Source organism: Micropterus dolomieu, linkage group LG17, assembly GCF_021292245.1.
Source record: "Micropterus dolomieu isolate WLL.071019.BEF.003 ecotype Adirondacks linkage group LG17, ASM2129224v1, whole genome shotgun sequence".
Taxonomy (NCBI): domain Eukaryota; kingdom Metazoa; phylum Chordata; class Actinopteri; order Centrarchiformes; family Centrarchidae; genus Micropterus; species Micropterus dolomieu.
The window spans coordinates 13,406,579-13,423,352 of NC_060166.1; the positions used below are offsets into that span (position 1 = coordinate 13,406,579).

At 41.5% G+C, this 16,774-nt stretch overlaps 3 protein-coding genes across 11 annotated transcripts in view; 1 reads left to right on the forward strand and 2 right to left on the reverse strand.

The window, feature by feature from the left end:
• LOC123985591 (sodium- and chloride-dependent GABA transporter 2-like) overlaps window positions 1–1,647 on the forward strand; it is a 17,827-nt gene extending 16,180 nt beyond the window's left edge. The window contains exon 14 of the mRNA XM_046073237.1: window positions 1,404–1,647. Coding sequence (XP_045929193.1) covers window positions 1,404–1,508 — 105 coding nt within the window. The 3' untranslated portion in view covers window positions 1,509–1,647. The remainder of the gene's footprint in view (window positions 1–1,403) is intronic.
• A 471-nt stretch (window positions 1,648–2,118) lies between these two features.
• On the reverse strand, window positions 2,119–9,060 carry si:ch211-132b12.7 (uncharacterized protein LOC564531 homolog). 7 transcript variants are annotated; one of them, XM_046073232.1, is made up of 5 exons: window positions 9,045–9,060; window positions 7,751–7,861; window positions 5,679–5,860; window positions 4,718–4,881; window positions 2,119–4,427 (listed from the first exon to the last, which is right to left on the reverse strand). In XM_046073232.1, coding segments are annotated over exons 2-5 (1,365 nt in total). In that variant the 5' UTR covers window positions 7,753–7,861; window positions 9,045–9,060; the 3' UTR covers window positions 2,119–3,410. The 7 variants fall into 7 exon arrangements, with proteins under 7 accessions (XP_045929188.1, XP_045929186.1, XP_045929191.1 ...); XM_046073230.1 differs by lacking the exon at window positions 9,045–9,060 and adding an exon at window positions 8,815–9,038; XM_046073235.1 differs by lacking the exon at window positions 9,045–9,060 and adding an exon at window positions 8,815–9,038 and having other exon boundaries at window positions 7,735–7,861.
• Window positions 9,061–9,845: 785 nt separating this feature from the next.
• Window positions 9,846–15,407, reverse strand: LOC123986014 (cyclin P). 3 transcript variants are annotated; one of them, XM_046074062.1, is made up of 9 exons: window positions 15,248–15,407; window positions 14,496–14,621; window positions 14,176–14,248; window positions 13,610–13,779; window positions 13,290–13,388; window positions 11,452–11,607; window positions 10,812–10,970; window positions 10,548–10,726; window positions 9,846–10,341 (listed from the first exon to the last, which is right to left on the reverse strand). In XM_046074062.1, the coding sequence occupies exons 1-9, from the start codon at window positions 15,299–15,301 to the stop codon at window positions 10,173–10,175; spliced, it is 1,185 nt and encodes a 394-aa protein (XP_045930018.1). In that variant the 5' UTR covers window positions 15,302–15,407; the 3' UTR covers window positions 9,846–10,172. The 3 variants fall into 3 exon arrangements, with proteins under 3 accessions (XP_045930018.1, XP_045930017.1, XP_045930019.1); XM_046074061.1 differs by having other exon boundaries at window positions 13,610–13,782; XM_046074063.1 differs by having other exon boundaries at window positions 13,610–13,782; window positions 14,496–14,641; window positions 15,248–15,390.
• Between the last annotated feature and the right edge of the window lie 1,367 nt (window positions 15,408–16,774).

Genomic DNA, 16,774 nt, shown 5'->3' on the forward strand with positions numbered 1-16,774 from the left:
GGAATGTATGTGTTCCAGTTGTTTGACTACTACGCTTGTAACGGAGCCTGCATCCTCTTTCTCTGTGTATTTGAAACCCTGGCACTGGGATGGATGTTTGGTAGGTATGCTGATCTTAAAGGCACCAGTAAACTGACCTTTATGTATAAAAATGAACGGAGTTCCCTTTTAAATTACACCAAGTCATTCACAAATGTCTAGTTTGATGTGGTCATCACAACCTCTTCATCCAACCTTATCTCCTATAAAGGGGCAGAACGGTTGTATTGCATTGTAAAGGACATGACAGATGTGCGCGCCAACCCGTTCTTTAAAATCTGCTGGCGTTACCTCACACCGCTGGTCTCACTGGTGAGTGGTGGTTTCAGTGTTACATACATACATACATAACAACTAACCCCATGGTGCTTATCCCCATGTACACCTGAATGTGTCTTTGAACTTCATTGTGAACTTTATGCTAGATGAAATGTTTCTAACTGAAATGTCCAGACAACTTCCAAATCTCTGTTTCTGTTGTTTCCTCAGGGCTGTTTCATATGTTCTTTAGTTTGGTACCAGCCTCTGACCTTTAATCGCTGGTACGTGTACCCAGCGTGGGCATACATGTTGGGCTGGGTACTGGCACTCTCCTCCATCCTGCTCGTGCCGGGATGGGTGCTGTATAAGCTGGGAACTGGGACTGGGACCATCCATCAGGTGGGACAACTGTGTAATTGATTGTGATATTAAAATTCAAGAAATAGCATGGTGCATATGTCACATAATGAAAAAGGAATTGTTTTAAAACAACTGACAGACAGAGTACTTAAGTAAGCTCTTATTTTAGACAACAAAATGGAAATCAAAGTTCCAGTAACGTGCTTAATGATTATTTTTTTCATGAAATCCACATGTAAAACATTAACTCACACATGAGATTTGCATATGGGCAGTGTCTGTCTGTAATCAAACAGATTTTATCACCATATGTATATCCTCTCATAAGCTTCTGTAGTTCAGCAAAATGACTCAAATGATTCAACAGACAAGTCACATCTCACATCCCATCTACAAGATGAGTTGCAGTTTTAGGTATTACTATGATGATGTTGGAGTGAGGGAAATTTTCAAGTTTATTAATCTCAAAGTCTGCATTTCACAAGTTATGATGTTAATTTCCAGAGTACAAGCTATGCTCTCTTTAGTTTGTGCCAATGTGAAGGATCAGCCAACAGCCAACAGCCAATGATACAGATTACTGCATGAACGCTGTTTCACCATTACAACTATGCAATAAACACGTTATGCAACCCCATAAAAACAATAAGAGAGATGTCTTGTTTTACATGATTTGCTTCAGGTCAATGGAAAGTTTAGGTGTACTTCTGTTAAAATGTTGAATATTTCTCTCAATTTCATAGCGTTTCCATCATCTGTGCCAAGCTGACCCTCACTACTCACTGACCCAAAAGAGAGAAAGTCAGCTGCAACACATCGGAGAGGAAACACCGGTTCAGTTGACATGAAACGTTACTTGATCCTGAACTTTTTGTTGACTGCATGTGCGTCCAACAACTAAGATAGAACCAGCTATCAAAGCTGGGTGCCAAATCTCTCCCCAGTCCAAAGGTCAAAGACAAGAAACACTTTGTTTGAACTATATCATGCTGATCATAATCATCACAAGGTTGTGTATGTTTATAATTCAAAAATAAATATCTGTGCAAAATGCTGTTGAACTTTAAACAGATCCTAGAAATATATATTGAAAACACATTGGAGGAGAAATGTCACATGAACATGAAACACTACCTACTTCTTCAACTGTCTCTGTGACAACAATGTACTTATTATACACTTTTTTGTCGTAACAAAATCACTCCTTTATTTCAAAAGGATGAAAACACAATGTCAAGTGACGTTCTGTCACCATGGAGCACAACTGATAAACTGGGAATGAAACTATTTTCATGGCTTTTCATGGAGCAGGAGACAGTCAAGCACACATATGCGCTTCTCACATGTGCATCGCAACCCTGCCGACTCTTTTCAGTTTCCATAGCAGCTGTGTGATGTGAACTAATTGCAGAAAAATATCACTATGATATGAGCTTTATGTGATACACAGGAAAAGTCTATTCTTCATGTATCGCTTTATTTAAATACCTTAAAATCATGAAAAATACACTGTATAAAGTACTTGAAATTTTAGAAATGTGCGCATTGCCGGCAGTGCTGTCCGTCATATACACAAGCGCAAAGAAATGGAAGGAAAAAAAAACATAAATCTTACACATACCACATGCATATAACCACTTAGTCAACATACTTTTACAATAACACTGTCAAACTCTCTCAAACTCACAATGCAAACTGTCCTCCATCTATGACTAAAATAGATGACCACACAAAAATTGGTGCAATAAAAGAGAATATCATCAAAGTGAGAACGGACAACACAGCTGCTGCCTGATAAGGACATTGTACAACTGATTATCTTGGAGATGCTGTGGTGAAATCACACAGTCTGTGGTTACACTGCGTCCATTATCATAAGTCGTGTGCAGTATTTGTAAAATGAACAAAGACTTAAATTAACTAAATGTAATGATGATGTGAAAAAGAGTTTTTAAGGCTCTGTTGAGAAGTGTTTGTACTGAAGTCCTTGCAGCAGTCCAGTGTAGTGCACTTTGTGATGTTACAGAGAGGTTTCTCTCTGCAATGCTGAGCGACAAGTTGTGTCATATTTCTGGGAGCTTAGCTGCATCATCTTGAAGGCCCCGATCTTAATTATCACCTTGTTTGAACTGCTGTCTCTCTCTCTCTCACTCTCACTCTCGTGTAAAGCAGGTTGTAAGAAATCATTTTCTCAACATTTATCCACCAAGAGATGGATTTATTCCTCTTTTCCCTGAATTAAGCTGGTCTGACGTGAGCAAAACGAACAACTTAACTGATAATGTATACTGTAGTTGTCATCACTGCGTTAAGTGCCACCTGTGTGTAAGCCAATTTCCTCTACCTCCTGGGGATATTTTATTTTCACATAATCCTTTAAGTGGCTCACAGACAGAGACCCTCCACTCATCTGGGTGGTTTTATAAACACTGCAGTGGCAATATAAAATGGTGCCTCAGGACTGAATTGCTTAGGGATCAGCTTTCAGATGTGAAACACTTAATTCTGGTGAAGTACGTTAGGCAACTGGAAACAAAGCTTATACAGCCACATGTACAGCAAGTACTGAACTCTATTCATTGTTGGATCTCCATTGACCTGCGGAGATGCCATGTGCCATCTCTATAAAACTAGGTTTAAATAACTAGGGATAAGCTATTAAAACCACACATAATATCCAAAATAACTACTGGTTCTCCACTTGCTAGCCCTGAGTACTTGCTCTCCATTTAAAGACAATGCAGATTGTCCTAACCAGTAGAACTATCAGGAGGCACGAAGGTGACTTTTTCTGACCATTTATAACGGGTCTCGAGCTCCCTGCCTTGTCCTGAGTGAGACTGCTGTGGCACATGACAGTTCTGGTTTGGGTGCGGTATAGTGGTGAGAAGGCAAGACGGCGGCACCTCTGAGTTCTCCATAGCTTGTGGCCAGTTGGCATCACCTGTGGAAATCCTCTCGGGTTGACTGGCAGAATCTGGACGACACGGCATTGGTGCATTTTTCAGGATTTTAAGGTCGGGGTAGCTGCCAGACTCAGCCATGGTTTGGTGCAGGTGTTCCCAGTCTGTGAAACTCTCCAGGCTGCAGCTGGGGTTCCTGGCGGCCTGGCACAGTAGCTCTGTGTGCTGGCGGAGTTGGGCAATGTCCCGCTCGGTGGCGTTGCTCTGGCGCAGCAGCTCCTTTGTGCGCAGTGTAATGTCCAACAGGCCTGACTGTCTGAGGATTTCTAATGTGTTGTGGAAACGGCGGTGGCGAGTACTGGTGGTGCCACTTCTGTGAAGCCCTCTGGCTGCGAGGAAGGATGAGGCGCTGTGCAGATTGGACCCAGATGGGGAGCCCTGGCTCGAGGACACAGTAGTGGGACTGGAGGAGGATGGACTATCTCTGGTTATGGCTGCTAATTTGGGTTGCTTATAAAGGTGTTGCTCAGGTGGACTCCGTGACACAGGCGTGCCATCACCCTTGTGTTCTGTGCACACCCTCTTGCTCAAATTCTGGGATTCATCGTTTGATGACAATTTGTCAGGCAGCTTCTTGCTGGGGTGTGGTGCAATGCGGGGGTAGGAGTTAAGAATGGGTAGGTAAGTACCTTTTATTTTCTTCCCTGTGGCAGTGGACTTTCGGGACAAGGGCTTGCGGAGCTGGAGAGTGGCCGGCAACAAGCTGGGCTGTTGTAAAAGAATAACATGGGCAGTACCAGAGCTTTCGCTCTCCCTGCTTCCAGTTCTCTGGGGCAGCTGACCTCTTTTCTGGATCATGTCCGGCTGGTGGGACAGGGAAAAAGAAGGAAGCAAGTATGAGACACAGATAAAACACAAAGTTCACCTGAGCTATCTCTTGATATTTTGCAGCTTGTTGCTTCACTTTGCAATGCAGTCTATTACATTTATAACTCTTTCAGCCGCCAGCTCTCTACTTGCCTCAGTCCATCGTCACACTGCTCTTGTTGCGCACTGCCTTGGGAACACCTAATTTCTAACCTTCCTACATACATTTACAGATAATCATTTTAAGCAGAGGAATAGTTTGCTGTCTGTGCGTACACATGTCTTACCTGCTTAAGCGTCACATTGTTGATGATGTAGATGTGTGGGAGCTCATGGCCTGCTGGCATCAGCGTAGGATTCCCAAGGTTCTCTTGGTTTTGACTTGGCTGTGAAGTTTCTGCACGCTCGCTACATCTGTACTGGCTTTTGTTGCTCCGCTGGTCCTCCACATCTGGAACAGAGCGAATTTAGAAAGGTTAACTTATCAGAATCTGAAGAATCAGAATCCGAAAGAGCTTTATTGCCAAGTAGTGTTTTACACATATGAGGAATTTGCTTTGGAGATAAGGTGAAACAAAAACAAACATAGAGTTGAAATAAATAAATCTAGAAATATATAAATATGGAATAAACAATACAAGTTATATAAGAATAATAAAAAGAATAAGAGAAAAATAATACAACTATTTGCTGAGAAAGAACAACGTCGCAGATATATACATGTGCATTATCTGGGTTTGTGTTGTGTAGATGTATTGCAAAGTAAAGCCATGCTTTGAGAGTACAGTCTAGACCTGCTCTATATGAAAAGTGCATAACTTTTATAATGGTGCTTTATAAATAAAACTGAATTGGATTAAAAGATTCTCCACTGGCCAAGTCAGTCACTCAGTCTAGCTGGGCAGTTACAATATTACACTTGCTGCATCATGCTGGGTCATTGGCAGCAAATAATTTGACACAAAATATTAAATTGGATTACTTAAATTAGTGTATGCTAACTTTCTTCATTTGATGTGTGATGTAAACCTAATCAAATTAAACCTGAAAGTTAGCACTATAACCTGCCATTGTTCCAATTTCAAATCCAAGAAAATACCCACGATAATGTTTGTTCAATTGAGCTTTCATAATTATCACTGCCTGAGCTGACTTGTTAATGTGAGTGTACAGGAAATAGCAGTGGAGAATAAAACTTGGCAAATTGTCATTCTCTGGTTTTATCTGATATTTTCCACATTTACTCACCAGAGTAGCCAGAGTCTTTCTCTGAACTGCAGCGGGAGCCCCTTCCACTGGAGTCGTCTGCATCTTTAGTATTACGCATTGCCAGCAGGGTCGTACTGTTGCTCTTATCTTTAGCATTCTTGCTGGACACAGCACGAGGACTGTGCTTGCTCAAGCAAGGCTGTTCCTTCTGCATACTGGACCTTAATGAGAGAATATAAGATACATTTAGATTGTCTCTAAATGCCAGAAATTGCCAGCATAACAACAAAAAATTTCTGCTCTCATCATGAGACAGAGCTCTGTGTTAGCCCTGACACCGACTGGTGACCAGCCCAGGTTGCACCCTGCATATGCCCCATCCCATGATATTTAGTTTACTGTCATAGAGAAGTAAAGAAACCAGAAAATATTCACATTTAAGAAGCAGAAATCAGAGAATTGGATTTTTTTTCCCTTAAAAAAGTTACTTAAACCGATTAATCGATCATCAAAACAGCTGGCAATTAATTTAATAGCTGGCACCTAAGCGATTAATTGTTGCAACTCTACTAACTGGGTTAAAAATACCAAAGTCACACAATAACACAAACCATAAAAAACAAAGCTAAGCTTACATAAACGAACTAATCGCTCAAGGCAGCGGTAGACCAGAGAGGTAAAATGTAATGTTTTTTTATCAATATGGTTAAACAAAAGGGATCTCACTCTTTAAAAAAATCTATCTATCTCTGCAGGGATCCTTTCCATAATGTTGTCAGACACTTCGAATAACAATCTGAGTCTGTCAGTGGCAAAAACAAGCACTTCAGTGGACCTACTCTGACACACAATCACTCTGACAGATTACATTGCAGCCCAGTTTGCTTCTGCCAGTTGCAGCGCTCTCGCTCAATACTGGAACAATTTCAAAAGATTTTTCCCCATTAGTACTTCAACACAAAACATGGGGAAATTGGGTCCAGACTGAAAAATAAAGATACACAGTTACCATTTAAAAACTCCTCTGTCTGTAAAAAAACATTTACCAGAATTCTTTCTTAATCTCTCTGTGCAGTCGATTGCACAAGAGCTTATAGTTGTCCAATTTCAGCAGTGTTTCCAATGTTTTTTTCTACATATCCATGATGGCACATGCTGATGGTTTTGTGTTTGACTTTGAGGTGTGTAACCGAGGCAATTTACACACAGTGACATAGCCTCTCATAATACATCATAGAGGATCTTAGCAAAAATATTCAGTTTCACATGTTCGGCATTAAAGTCTTAATTTCAGTTGCATATACCAGTAGTCTAACAGCCTGTCCTTGACACACCTGCATATACAGTATATGTGTAGCACTGTACTCTCCGAGTATATGTACTCCGAGGAACTGCATCATATTTGAAAAGTGAGGGATAACTGTGAAAATACCCTACATTTATGTTATGCACATTTTTGTTATAACTCATGAGAAATTGAAGAAAAACACAAAAAGTCCATTTGTAAACCTTTCCCCCAGTTTTTAGTGCATGTGTGTACATGTGCATGCACACCATGTATTTACAGGAAGCCAATGTAATGCAAAGGGTCAAACTTTGTTTTGAGTCAACAGAGTTGGAGCCTATTAACACTGTGTACCCAAATAAAATGCTGTAATTCGAGCTAGCAGGCAGTGACACAGAGCACATAGTCAAATCATGTTTTTACAAGATTGCTACAGCTTGTCCAAGTTAAGGCTGGTGGTAAATAATTTATTCTCATTTGTTTATCTCAAACGGCTCCCAAAATGGCACTCCACGTGTGTCCTCTCATTCAAGTTATCTGGTGTTCTACTGTACAAACCCTGCGCCTATAAAGAGTTATATAATTAACTATTGTGCTGTATATTTTTTTATATATTCTGTTTTCACAGATTTAGTCACTATCAGTCATTATTTCTTTATATATTCTACATTTCTATATTCAGAACCTAATTCTTTTTATCTCAAACTTTGTCATGTTTTTTTTTGTTAAGCGGATATGCATAATCAGGATTGCACTCAATTTCGTTGTACTCTGTGCAATGACAATAAATGAATTAAATTACAAACCCACAAACAGTGGAACACACATGGTTGGTAGATGGATGAATCAGCTGTAGGAAATGATCAGCTGGACCACCTCTTTGAGATGACCCCGAATGACATTTGATATTCCTCTGTGCTCCAACAGGAATGTGTCCCTACAAGGACACAAGAAATGCAGCCCTTTTACGCACTTTACATTTGAGGTCTGCAATACACTGCAGCAAGGTGTAAATCTCTGCAGTGGAAGACGTGGTTTGCAATTGATATTTTGACTTTTATGAGCTCTAAAACTAAAGTGCACTCCACCTTCGATAAACTCAACGTCGCCCTTTTCATAGAGGACTTTATATATCGTGAAAAGCATGTAAAACTTTGATTTTTATTACGCTAAACCCGTGCTTCGATATCTCCGGAGGCAGTGGTTCCCTGAAGGCAGCACATCTCGGTCTCTGCTGAAATAGCGCCCCCCTCCACCTCTTCCTCCCCCTATTATGTAACACTCAACTTTGAGACAGGCCCTCTAACATACACTTCCTCTGACACTGGCCGTCAACGCATACTAAAAAAAAAAGCGTATGATAATCTAAGTGGCCGAAATATATACGTCATTATACGTTGTTAACAGGCCGACAGCCATGTGGAAGACGAAAAAGTGATAGGAGTGAGAGCTTGAATAGGAAGTATCGATAGTTGGCAATGTCTTCAAAGCGAATATATGTAACGTTATTAGCTTTATCTACAGTGGAAAACTTACCTCCAAGTGTAAAACAGGCAACTATTTCCAATAACGGCGCCCCCCCCCCCTTGTGCCCAGCTTTAGGGCGCCGAGCAACGCTAACGTGCCATGTTTAATTTGTCATCTGTCGGAGTCACAGTGCATACATGATTCATTTTCCTCTGCCGTGTGATAAAACCAGAGAAAACGGGGTGAGATTTGGCAATGTCTGTCAAACTTGTCTCAATTAGAAACTTCTCATCCGTTTGGTTCCAAAATAAAACGCATAGTTTAAGACAGATATGGTTTTGTAAATAACACAAACTACTCCGACAATATAAAGCGCAACTTCGAGTCATCATCTTGGTTTTATATTCCTCAGACAGTACTTACATAGAAAGTTTATCCAAGGGCAGCAGCTTTCACGCTTTTATTTCGAAATCCCGGTGCCTAATTCTTGCTGGCTTGACGCCGCCGTTTATGTGACGACGAAATGTTAAAAAAAGAAAAATTTAAAAAAGGGAACAATATCGAAACGTTATATCATTCGATCATGTATGCAGGAACAAAACGAAGATAAAGTGACCCAATTCAACCTCGGGATGATAACTGTCGGCATTTACCTTAATTGAACCCACAGCCGCCTGCTGAACCAACAACCAGCCACAATAAAAACGCTCTCCGCGCGAGCTAAACGCCCATTGGTCCATGAGACAACTACGACAGCCAATCACAACTTAATGCACGTGCAGCAACGAGACAGTGATCGTAAAGGGAAACCTACGTGTGCCAGAGGCTCACCTACAACACTTCATATTTGGTGAAGGTCACATTTGGGATTGAGATAAGAGTGGGTCCAGTTGACAGAGATGCAGTCGAGATTTAGAAAGCAGCTGATTTGCACTGCCTGTTACCTACTGCTGCTTGCTGGAATGAAAGCCTGCATACACAACTCTACTGTGCATTGCAGAGAGGACATGTTGTGGAATAGGTGAAGGACAAAACTGTACATAATATGTAGCTGTGCAGAAAGCTGCATTTGTAAATAAGTGCTTGGATAAGATATAAAAGTGCTGTGGCAGCTGCCTCACATGCTCTACAGTGACTCCTTTGAGCCATTCAGCTGTGTCAGCATGTTTTGCACATGTGAGCAGCAGTGGCTTTAAGATGCAGCCCTGCAGTCAGAAGGAGCCTTGACAGTGATGTAGAGCTGTAATAATAAAATCATCCTTATTTGTAGAGCACTTTTCAAAAACAAGTTAAAGTGCTTTAACAAGTGTAAAGAATAATAAAGAAACAAGAGCATGAAAACCTAATATAAAATTAGTAAAATACAATAAAAGGAATAAAATAAAGTCAGCTGTAGTCAGCCTGCTGGACCTGCAGACATGTGCGCAAAAATAAAAACGGCTGGAACCCAAGAATGTTGCAGCAGACACTTTATTTTATATTAAAACTTTTGGAATAACTTGATAGAGAAGGACACATCAGTACAATTCAAATATTTTTCTAAATCAGCTGCAAGATAAGATCATAAAACAGGTGTGCCATCAGGTTGGCTAAATCACATACATGAAATTCTTTGTCAGTGTTCACACTTCTTCCTCACCCATTTCCACAGTAACACCTCAAGATCCATAGCAAATATTACAGCCTTGGACCACACAGGAGTCAGGTCCTCCAATGATACTGGTCCAGTGTCTTTACTTTGAGGCTTTGGGATATAATCAAGTTCCTGGGAGTTAAGAATGTCAAGTGCATACGCCCAGCAGACCAGCAGTGTTCTTCAGACCCTGGTGTCTGCTGACATGCATGGTCTCTGGCGAGGAGAATTTAATAAAACTAGCGCAGTTCTCTTGTGTGTGGGCTTTGGCTGCAGCACTGGCCATAATGTGCATGATCCTCAACATGGCAGTCTCACTGAAAACCACAAAGCATACAGATGTCAACTTGACAGATGATGGATGCTCTATATATACACACGAATTAAAAAAAAAAAAATCCACTTTGAAAGTAAAGTTTGGCATCCGGGAAGTTATGGCCACACGGAAGTCGGGGCTCAGCGACTACAGTGCCGATGATGGCAGGGTAAAGGGGAGTGCATCTAATGGAGGCAAAATGCCCACCTGCCAACATGGATGCTGGAAGCCAGACACCAGGCAGCTTCCCCTTCTGGTGTAGGAGGCTCTTGCAGGACTCGCCGGGACAAGCAGAGGGCCGCACCTGCCAGCTGCGTGGGTACAAACACAACACAATGGCGCTCCAGGAGAGACAGCTCCAGCAGATAACGAGCCATCCAAACCACCTGGTGGTACAGAAGACAGTTCACATCTCTACATACTGGGGGGGGGGGCCCCCCCTCACTGACACTTGTTCAGGTGTAGATCTACCTTAGCACTGCAGCGGGCAACAGAGGCAAGGATGAGAAGGAAATGCAGAGGGGGACAGTAGGACAAATCGAACTTGAGCCCACAGAGGACTTTGCGCTCCAGTCGTAGCAGCTGATGCTTAGTGTAGGTGTGGTCCATCAAGTAGCAGAGTCCAGACACCTGGAAGAAGCAGCACCATATAATAAAAGAAATGTCTTGGCAAATTTGTTGTAAAAAAAGGTTCTGTATGAGAATATAGCAGCAAACAATTTGCAATGTAAAGATAGTGAAGTCATGGCATCTTGACCAGAGAATGACAACACTCCCTCTGCCTGGTTTGTTATCCCTGCCTCTCTGTGCTTTGTTTATACAGCTGGTCCGGCCATGCATGTTAGTGCATGGAGCCCCTCTGTGAAACTGCTGAGCCTTCCCTTTTCCAACACTGAATTAAGGATTTATTTAAACTAAACCCGAGTTAGTGAGTATTGGAACAGAGGAAAGGCTAACAAATGTTTGAGAGTTATATTTTCTGTCAAGTTTGAATGAAGTGTGTTTAACTGATGTGCAAGGTAAACTGACTTAGATATGTTAGACACCGCACGTAATCATGCAAGTTGAACATACTGTTGCTTTTTAGTTGGGGAGGTCTGAGCCAGCGTACCTCAGGGAGGAGACACTCCTCTTTCTTTGCAGCAAGGAAGAGGCAAACCATGCCGAGGAGCTGCAGGTTGGCTGTGGTCACCTTGATCTGACGTAGGGAACGGTTGAGGAGGTGTATGGCCAGATAGAGGGTCTCTTCCTGAAAATTCATCATCTCCTGGTAGGAAATAAACCAAATGGGGGGCTTAGATTAAGTTTAACATTTTGGGGAAATATGCTTATTCAAAATCTTAGAGTTTCAGAAGACTGATACAGAACAATTGAGTTACAGCCATCAGCTTACAGGTGCTGGTCATATAATTAGATCAAGAAGTTGCATTTCTGTAATTCCATTCAAAAAGTGAAACTTGTATAATGTATACATTCATTCCACACAGACTGATATATTTCAAGTGTTCGTTCCTTTTAATTTTGATGATTATAACTGACAACTAATGAAAACCCCCAAATCAGTATCTCAGAATATTGTGAAGAGGTTCAATATTGAAGACACCTGGTGCTACACTCTAATCAGCTAATTAACTCAAAACCCCTGCAAAATGGTCTCAGTCTAGTTCTGTAGGCTACACAATCATGAGGAAGACGAAAAAGACAACCACTGACACCTTGCACAAGGAGGGCAAGACACAAAAGGTCATTGCTAAAGAGGCTGGCTGTTCACAGAGCTCTGTGTCCAAGTACATTAATAGAGAAGCGAAGGAAAAGATGTGGTAGAAATAAAGTGTACAAGCAATAGGGATAACCACACCCTGGAGAGGATTGTGAAACAAAACCCATTAAAAAAAAAAAAAAAGTGTAGGGGAGATTCGCAAAGAGTGGACTGCAGCTGGAGTCAGTGCTTCAAGAACCACCACGCACAGACGTATGCAAGATGTGTTTCAGCTGTCGCATTCCTCGTGTCAAGCCACTCTTGAACAAGACACAACGTCAGAAGCGTCTCACCTGGGCTAAAGACAAAAAGGACTGGACTGCTGCCGAGTGGTCCAAAGTTATGTTCTGATTAAAGTACATTTTGCATTTCCTTTGGAAATCAAGGTCCCAGAGTCTGGAGGAAGAGAGGAGAGGCACAGAATCCACGTTGCTTGAAGTCCAGTGTAAAGTTTCCAGAGTCAGTGATGGTTTGGGGTGCCATGTCATCTGCTGGTGTTGGTCCAAGGTCAACGCAGCTGTCTACCAGGAAGTTTTAGAGCACTTCATGCTTCCTGCTGCTGATCAACTTTATGGAGATGCAGATTTCATTTTCCAAAAGGACATGGCACCGGCACATAGTGCCAACGCTACCAGTACCTGGTTTAAGGACCATAGTATCCCTGTTCTTAATTGGCCAGAAAACTCACCTGACCTTAACCCTATAGAAAATATGGGGTATTGTGAAGAGGAAGACGCGATACGCCAGACCCAACAAGGCCACTATCAGAGCAACCACACCGCATTGCTGCAGTAATTCAGGCAAAAGGAGCCCCAACTAAGTATTGAGTGCTGTACATGCTCATACTTTGTAGTTGGCCAACATTTCTAAAAATTTTTGTATCGTCTTAATATTCTAATTTTCGGAGATACTGAATTTGGGATTTTCATTAGTTGTCAGTTTTAATCACCACAATTAAATGACAATTGAAATATCAGTCTGTGTGTAATGAATACCCAAGTTTCACTTTTTGAATGGAATTACTGAAATAAAAGCAACTTTGATGATATTCTAATTATATGACCAGCACCTGTAGTTCATAGTCTTATTGGTTGGGGTTAGGAAGTCACTGCACCTCGCCAAGAAATGGTACAGTACATAACCACCTAAGCTTTGTTTTGAGGAACCCTTGTATCTACAGTGAGACTTACATGAATTTGAATGAGCCAGTCTACCAGGACAGCACGTGTGACATCAGTGAAATTGCGGGGCAGGTCAGCATTGGGAAGAGAGTTTCGTGTTTGAGTTCTCTGCATGGTGAAACCAGAAAACAGGAGGCACACACTAAATATTTAAAGACAGTGCAGTCAGCATTTATGCCAATCTTCTAGGTTACCCCTCTTGTATACAATTCATGGTGAGGTCTGTGTATAGTGCATTTTAGGCATAATGTTCCTCCCTTACAGAGAAAGTTAGCAACATGAAATAAACGCATGAAGCCATATAATGACCTCAGTTCATGAGGTCTCACCATCATGTCCAAGAACATGTCCCAGGCAAACGTCTTGTCCCATATGAGGTCCAGCTTCTCCAGCGCCATCTCCACTTCATGGCGCAGCAAGCTGGGCACCAGTGCTTGTAGGCTGTGGAGACCCTGCAGCCCAAGAGGGTGAAAAAGCACAGGCTCCTCCACACACCCAGCTGCTACACAGGATGGAAAGGACGACAACGAGGAACAACACAGGCACAGTTAGTGTGCGCCCCCCCCCCCCATCTTTTTTGTTCCGTGGTGGATTGTGCTGCAGGCCATGTCAAATTCACATTAGTTTTTTTAATAAAAAGAAAAAAGGTCCTAGAATAAACCCTAGCCACAAAATCCCAAATTTCCTCCAGCAAGACTTAGATTTCATAATATTTTATGTTGATGAATATTTGCTTTAACACTGGTACAATACATCAAATGGTAACATGTTCAATATTGTACCTTTCTAAATAAAATATTTAAATGCAAAGTGTAGAAACTGCAGCTATCCCCATTTTAAGTGAATTACAGACCAATGAGAAAAGTTTGAAAACCTTAAGTATTGATTATACTACCTGCAGAGCGTGTTCGACTGTCTTCATGACACCCCATGACGACATCACTTGTCTGCATTGTTAATCTCCTTTCCTGCAAAAAGACAACACCTTACACATAAGTTCAACATGCACTTGAATCTAAGATTGTTATGATAAAAACTTAACTTTTAACTGATGCTCTGAACAAGTTTACAATGAACGCAACATCTGCCAAGTCCACAAGATTACAGATATCCTGCAGCATTCCTTTAACCACTTAGTTATCATGCAAGACTAAATATGATAAAACAGACAATGTAGTATATGTTGGGTGAAGGTGACAAGTGAGAAAGGCGTACCCATCTGCGTTCCGGCTGCATTTTGATAGGGGCCATCATGGAGTCATCTACTTCTACAGGTTGCCAGCGATTTTTAGGTCCACAGGCATTGAACCAAGCTCTAAATGGGGCTCGCCTCTCATCCGCCTGGTGGGACAACAGAAAGTCTTTGCACAAATAAGGATGTGATCTTGGACGCCTAAAAATGCATGCCTACCCATTTTTTTAAACCACAACTGAGGCAAAAAAAAAAAAAAAGCCTATCAAGAAGTCTTTGCAGCTGTAAGTGGTTGCTTATTTGTATGAGTTATCAATGCACAGTATTGTCACAAAATGAGTGGTTCACTTCTGGCCATCAAGACTCAAGGTCCTACTCTAGCCATCTAACCAGACTCCACCACACCTGGGATCATGGCAGGTGAATGCAATTACTTCCCTGACAACAAAAAAAGAAATGGAGCAGGCCTGTGTGCTTAAACAGATTGAGATCAAGGGGGCAAAGTTAAACAGATGAACTTGTTTGATCTGAAAAAACAAACAAAACACATGTATTACCCTAAAGAAAGGTGTATTTAAAGGAGACTGAAGTTTAATTTATGGAGATTGGTCAATAATCTGTCATCAATTATTTAGAATTGAAATTAACAACAGGGCCAAGTTGTTGCACATCCCAGTTTAGGCACCTGAAAACTAGAACAGCACTTCATATGTAAGCTTTATTTTCTTAAGGAAATATGATTTACACTGGTTCTGTCCAATGAGCACATGCTCACCTTCTTGTGTAAGTCCAGCAGGGGCTTGGAGTCGCAGAAACCAGTCCTGGCCATGGTCAAAGCCGAAGACAGAGTTCCCGTGCCGGCCGCTGCAGCTACTTATCCACGGGTGTCAGCGGTGGTCTGGAACAGAGAGAGGAGACATGCCGCCTGGACAGCGGCTGATAAATACGGGTGGGCCACGCTAATTGGGGTGGGCACACCGGTGTCAAGATAGGATTACAACTTCCGGTCGCCATGAAATGATTTAAGGGGCATTTACTAAACTCTGATATAGGCTAATGAAGTTCCTAATTGTAGACATTATATCTTGTAAAATAAACACTCAATCTGGGAAACAAAGATTTGTTTTATTTGAAATATAACAAGCCTATGTCGCACTCTTTCCCTCCATCAGCTGCTGCGCTGCTCTACAGGAGAGAACCCGCTTCTGTACGGCTTCTTTTTATTAAGACTGCAGGATTATCATATAGGCTTAGTCCAATCCTTGATATTAGAATTGCGATGGTAATTTCGATTTAATATAACTGCTCTTATGCTAAAAATCTTTTACTGTATGTGGACATTAAAAATCACCTCCTGGCTGTCCAATGTGTTGTAATAATTTAAAGCGAGCTTCTGTGTTGCAAATGATCCGTACAGTCTAATGCAATCACTTGTAGGCCTGCCTGCAGCAAATCATAAACAAACATTCAGTTTTCGTTTTTGTAGCCTACTTTGAGGACATTTTTATTTCTCCACCCTCCTTGAAATCGTGTTGTTTTAATGTGTTTCTGGCCCATTTAAGGATTTTGACTCTAAAATAAAACCACAACTAAACTTACCAAACACATTCATGTAAAATGTGACAATCACAATCAAACACTATTATACTGTAAGCTTTACAAAAGATTGCAGTGCTGTTGCAGAGGATTGCAAGTGCAGGTAAACAGTTTGCATTGTTTAAAAAAACAGCATAAAAAAGACACAGACAACTTTATTCAGTAAAAATGTTTACTGGCACATTATAGTTGCAAACGTTATAAGCTACCATATTGTAGCAGGTATCACCCGTTACATTGTAAAGTCTTGCAAAGGGGGGCTGAAACTGTCTACCAGGACAATGTCCTCCCCTTAAAGATTGCTTTTTTCATTGCCCTCTGAGCCTCGACTAACAGCAACAAGCAAAGAAAATCTTGCGCCAGCATCAGGTGTGACATTCGTGACTGTTGATCACATTCAACTATACAGAGAAGCAAGATAACTATAGTAAAGCTGCAAATAAAATACTACAAAGCTGCAGGCCTCCCCTTCTACGAATGCTGCATCGTCATCAAGCTTTTTATTTATTTTTTTTGGTATTTACACAATAGTGAGGAGGCACTTGTTGTGCCTGTGTATGCCTACAGGAGAGGTCAGGGGTATTAACTTGCATGTTTAGCTGTGAAGCATTGCTTAAAGCGTGGCCAGCAGCGAGGTTCAGAGTATGGCTTCACAACCAATATTAAAAAAGTTCAGCAGCACCCTCTTATGGCCATGGTAGCAATG

Excerpts from the sequence above, each read along its gene's own strand:
- si:ch211-132b12.7 (XM_046073232.1), bottom strand. Across the intron at positions 4,882-5,678 it reads GAAAGACTCTGGCTACTCTG|ATGTGGAGGACCAGCGGAGC; the intron begins GTGAGTAAATGT and ends GCTCTGTTCCAG. Across the intron at positions 4,428-4,717 it reads ACAATGTGACGCTTAAGCAG|CCGGACATGATCCAGAAAAG; the intron begins GTAAGACATGTG and ends CTGTCCCACCAG.
- LOC123986014 (XM_046074061.1), bottom strand. The coding sequence starts at position 15,301 with ATGGCCAGGACTGGTTTCTGCGACTCCAAGCCCCTGCTGGACTTACAC. Across the intron at positions 13,783-14,175 it reads CAGTCGAACACGCTCTGCAG|CAGCTGGGTGTGTGGAGGAG; the intron begins GTAGTATAATCA and ends CATCCTGTGTAG. Across the intron at positions 10,971-11,451 it reads AGGAGTGTCTCCTCCCTGAG|GTGTCTGGACTCTGCTACTT; the intron begins GTACGCTGGCTC and ends TGCTTCTTCCAG.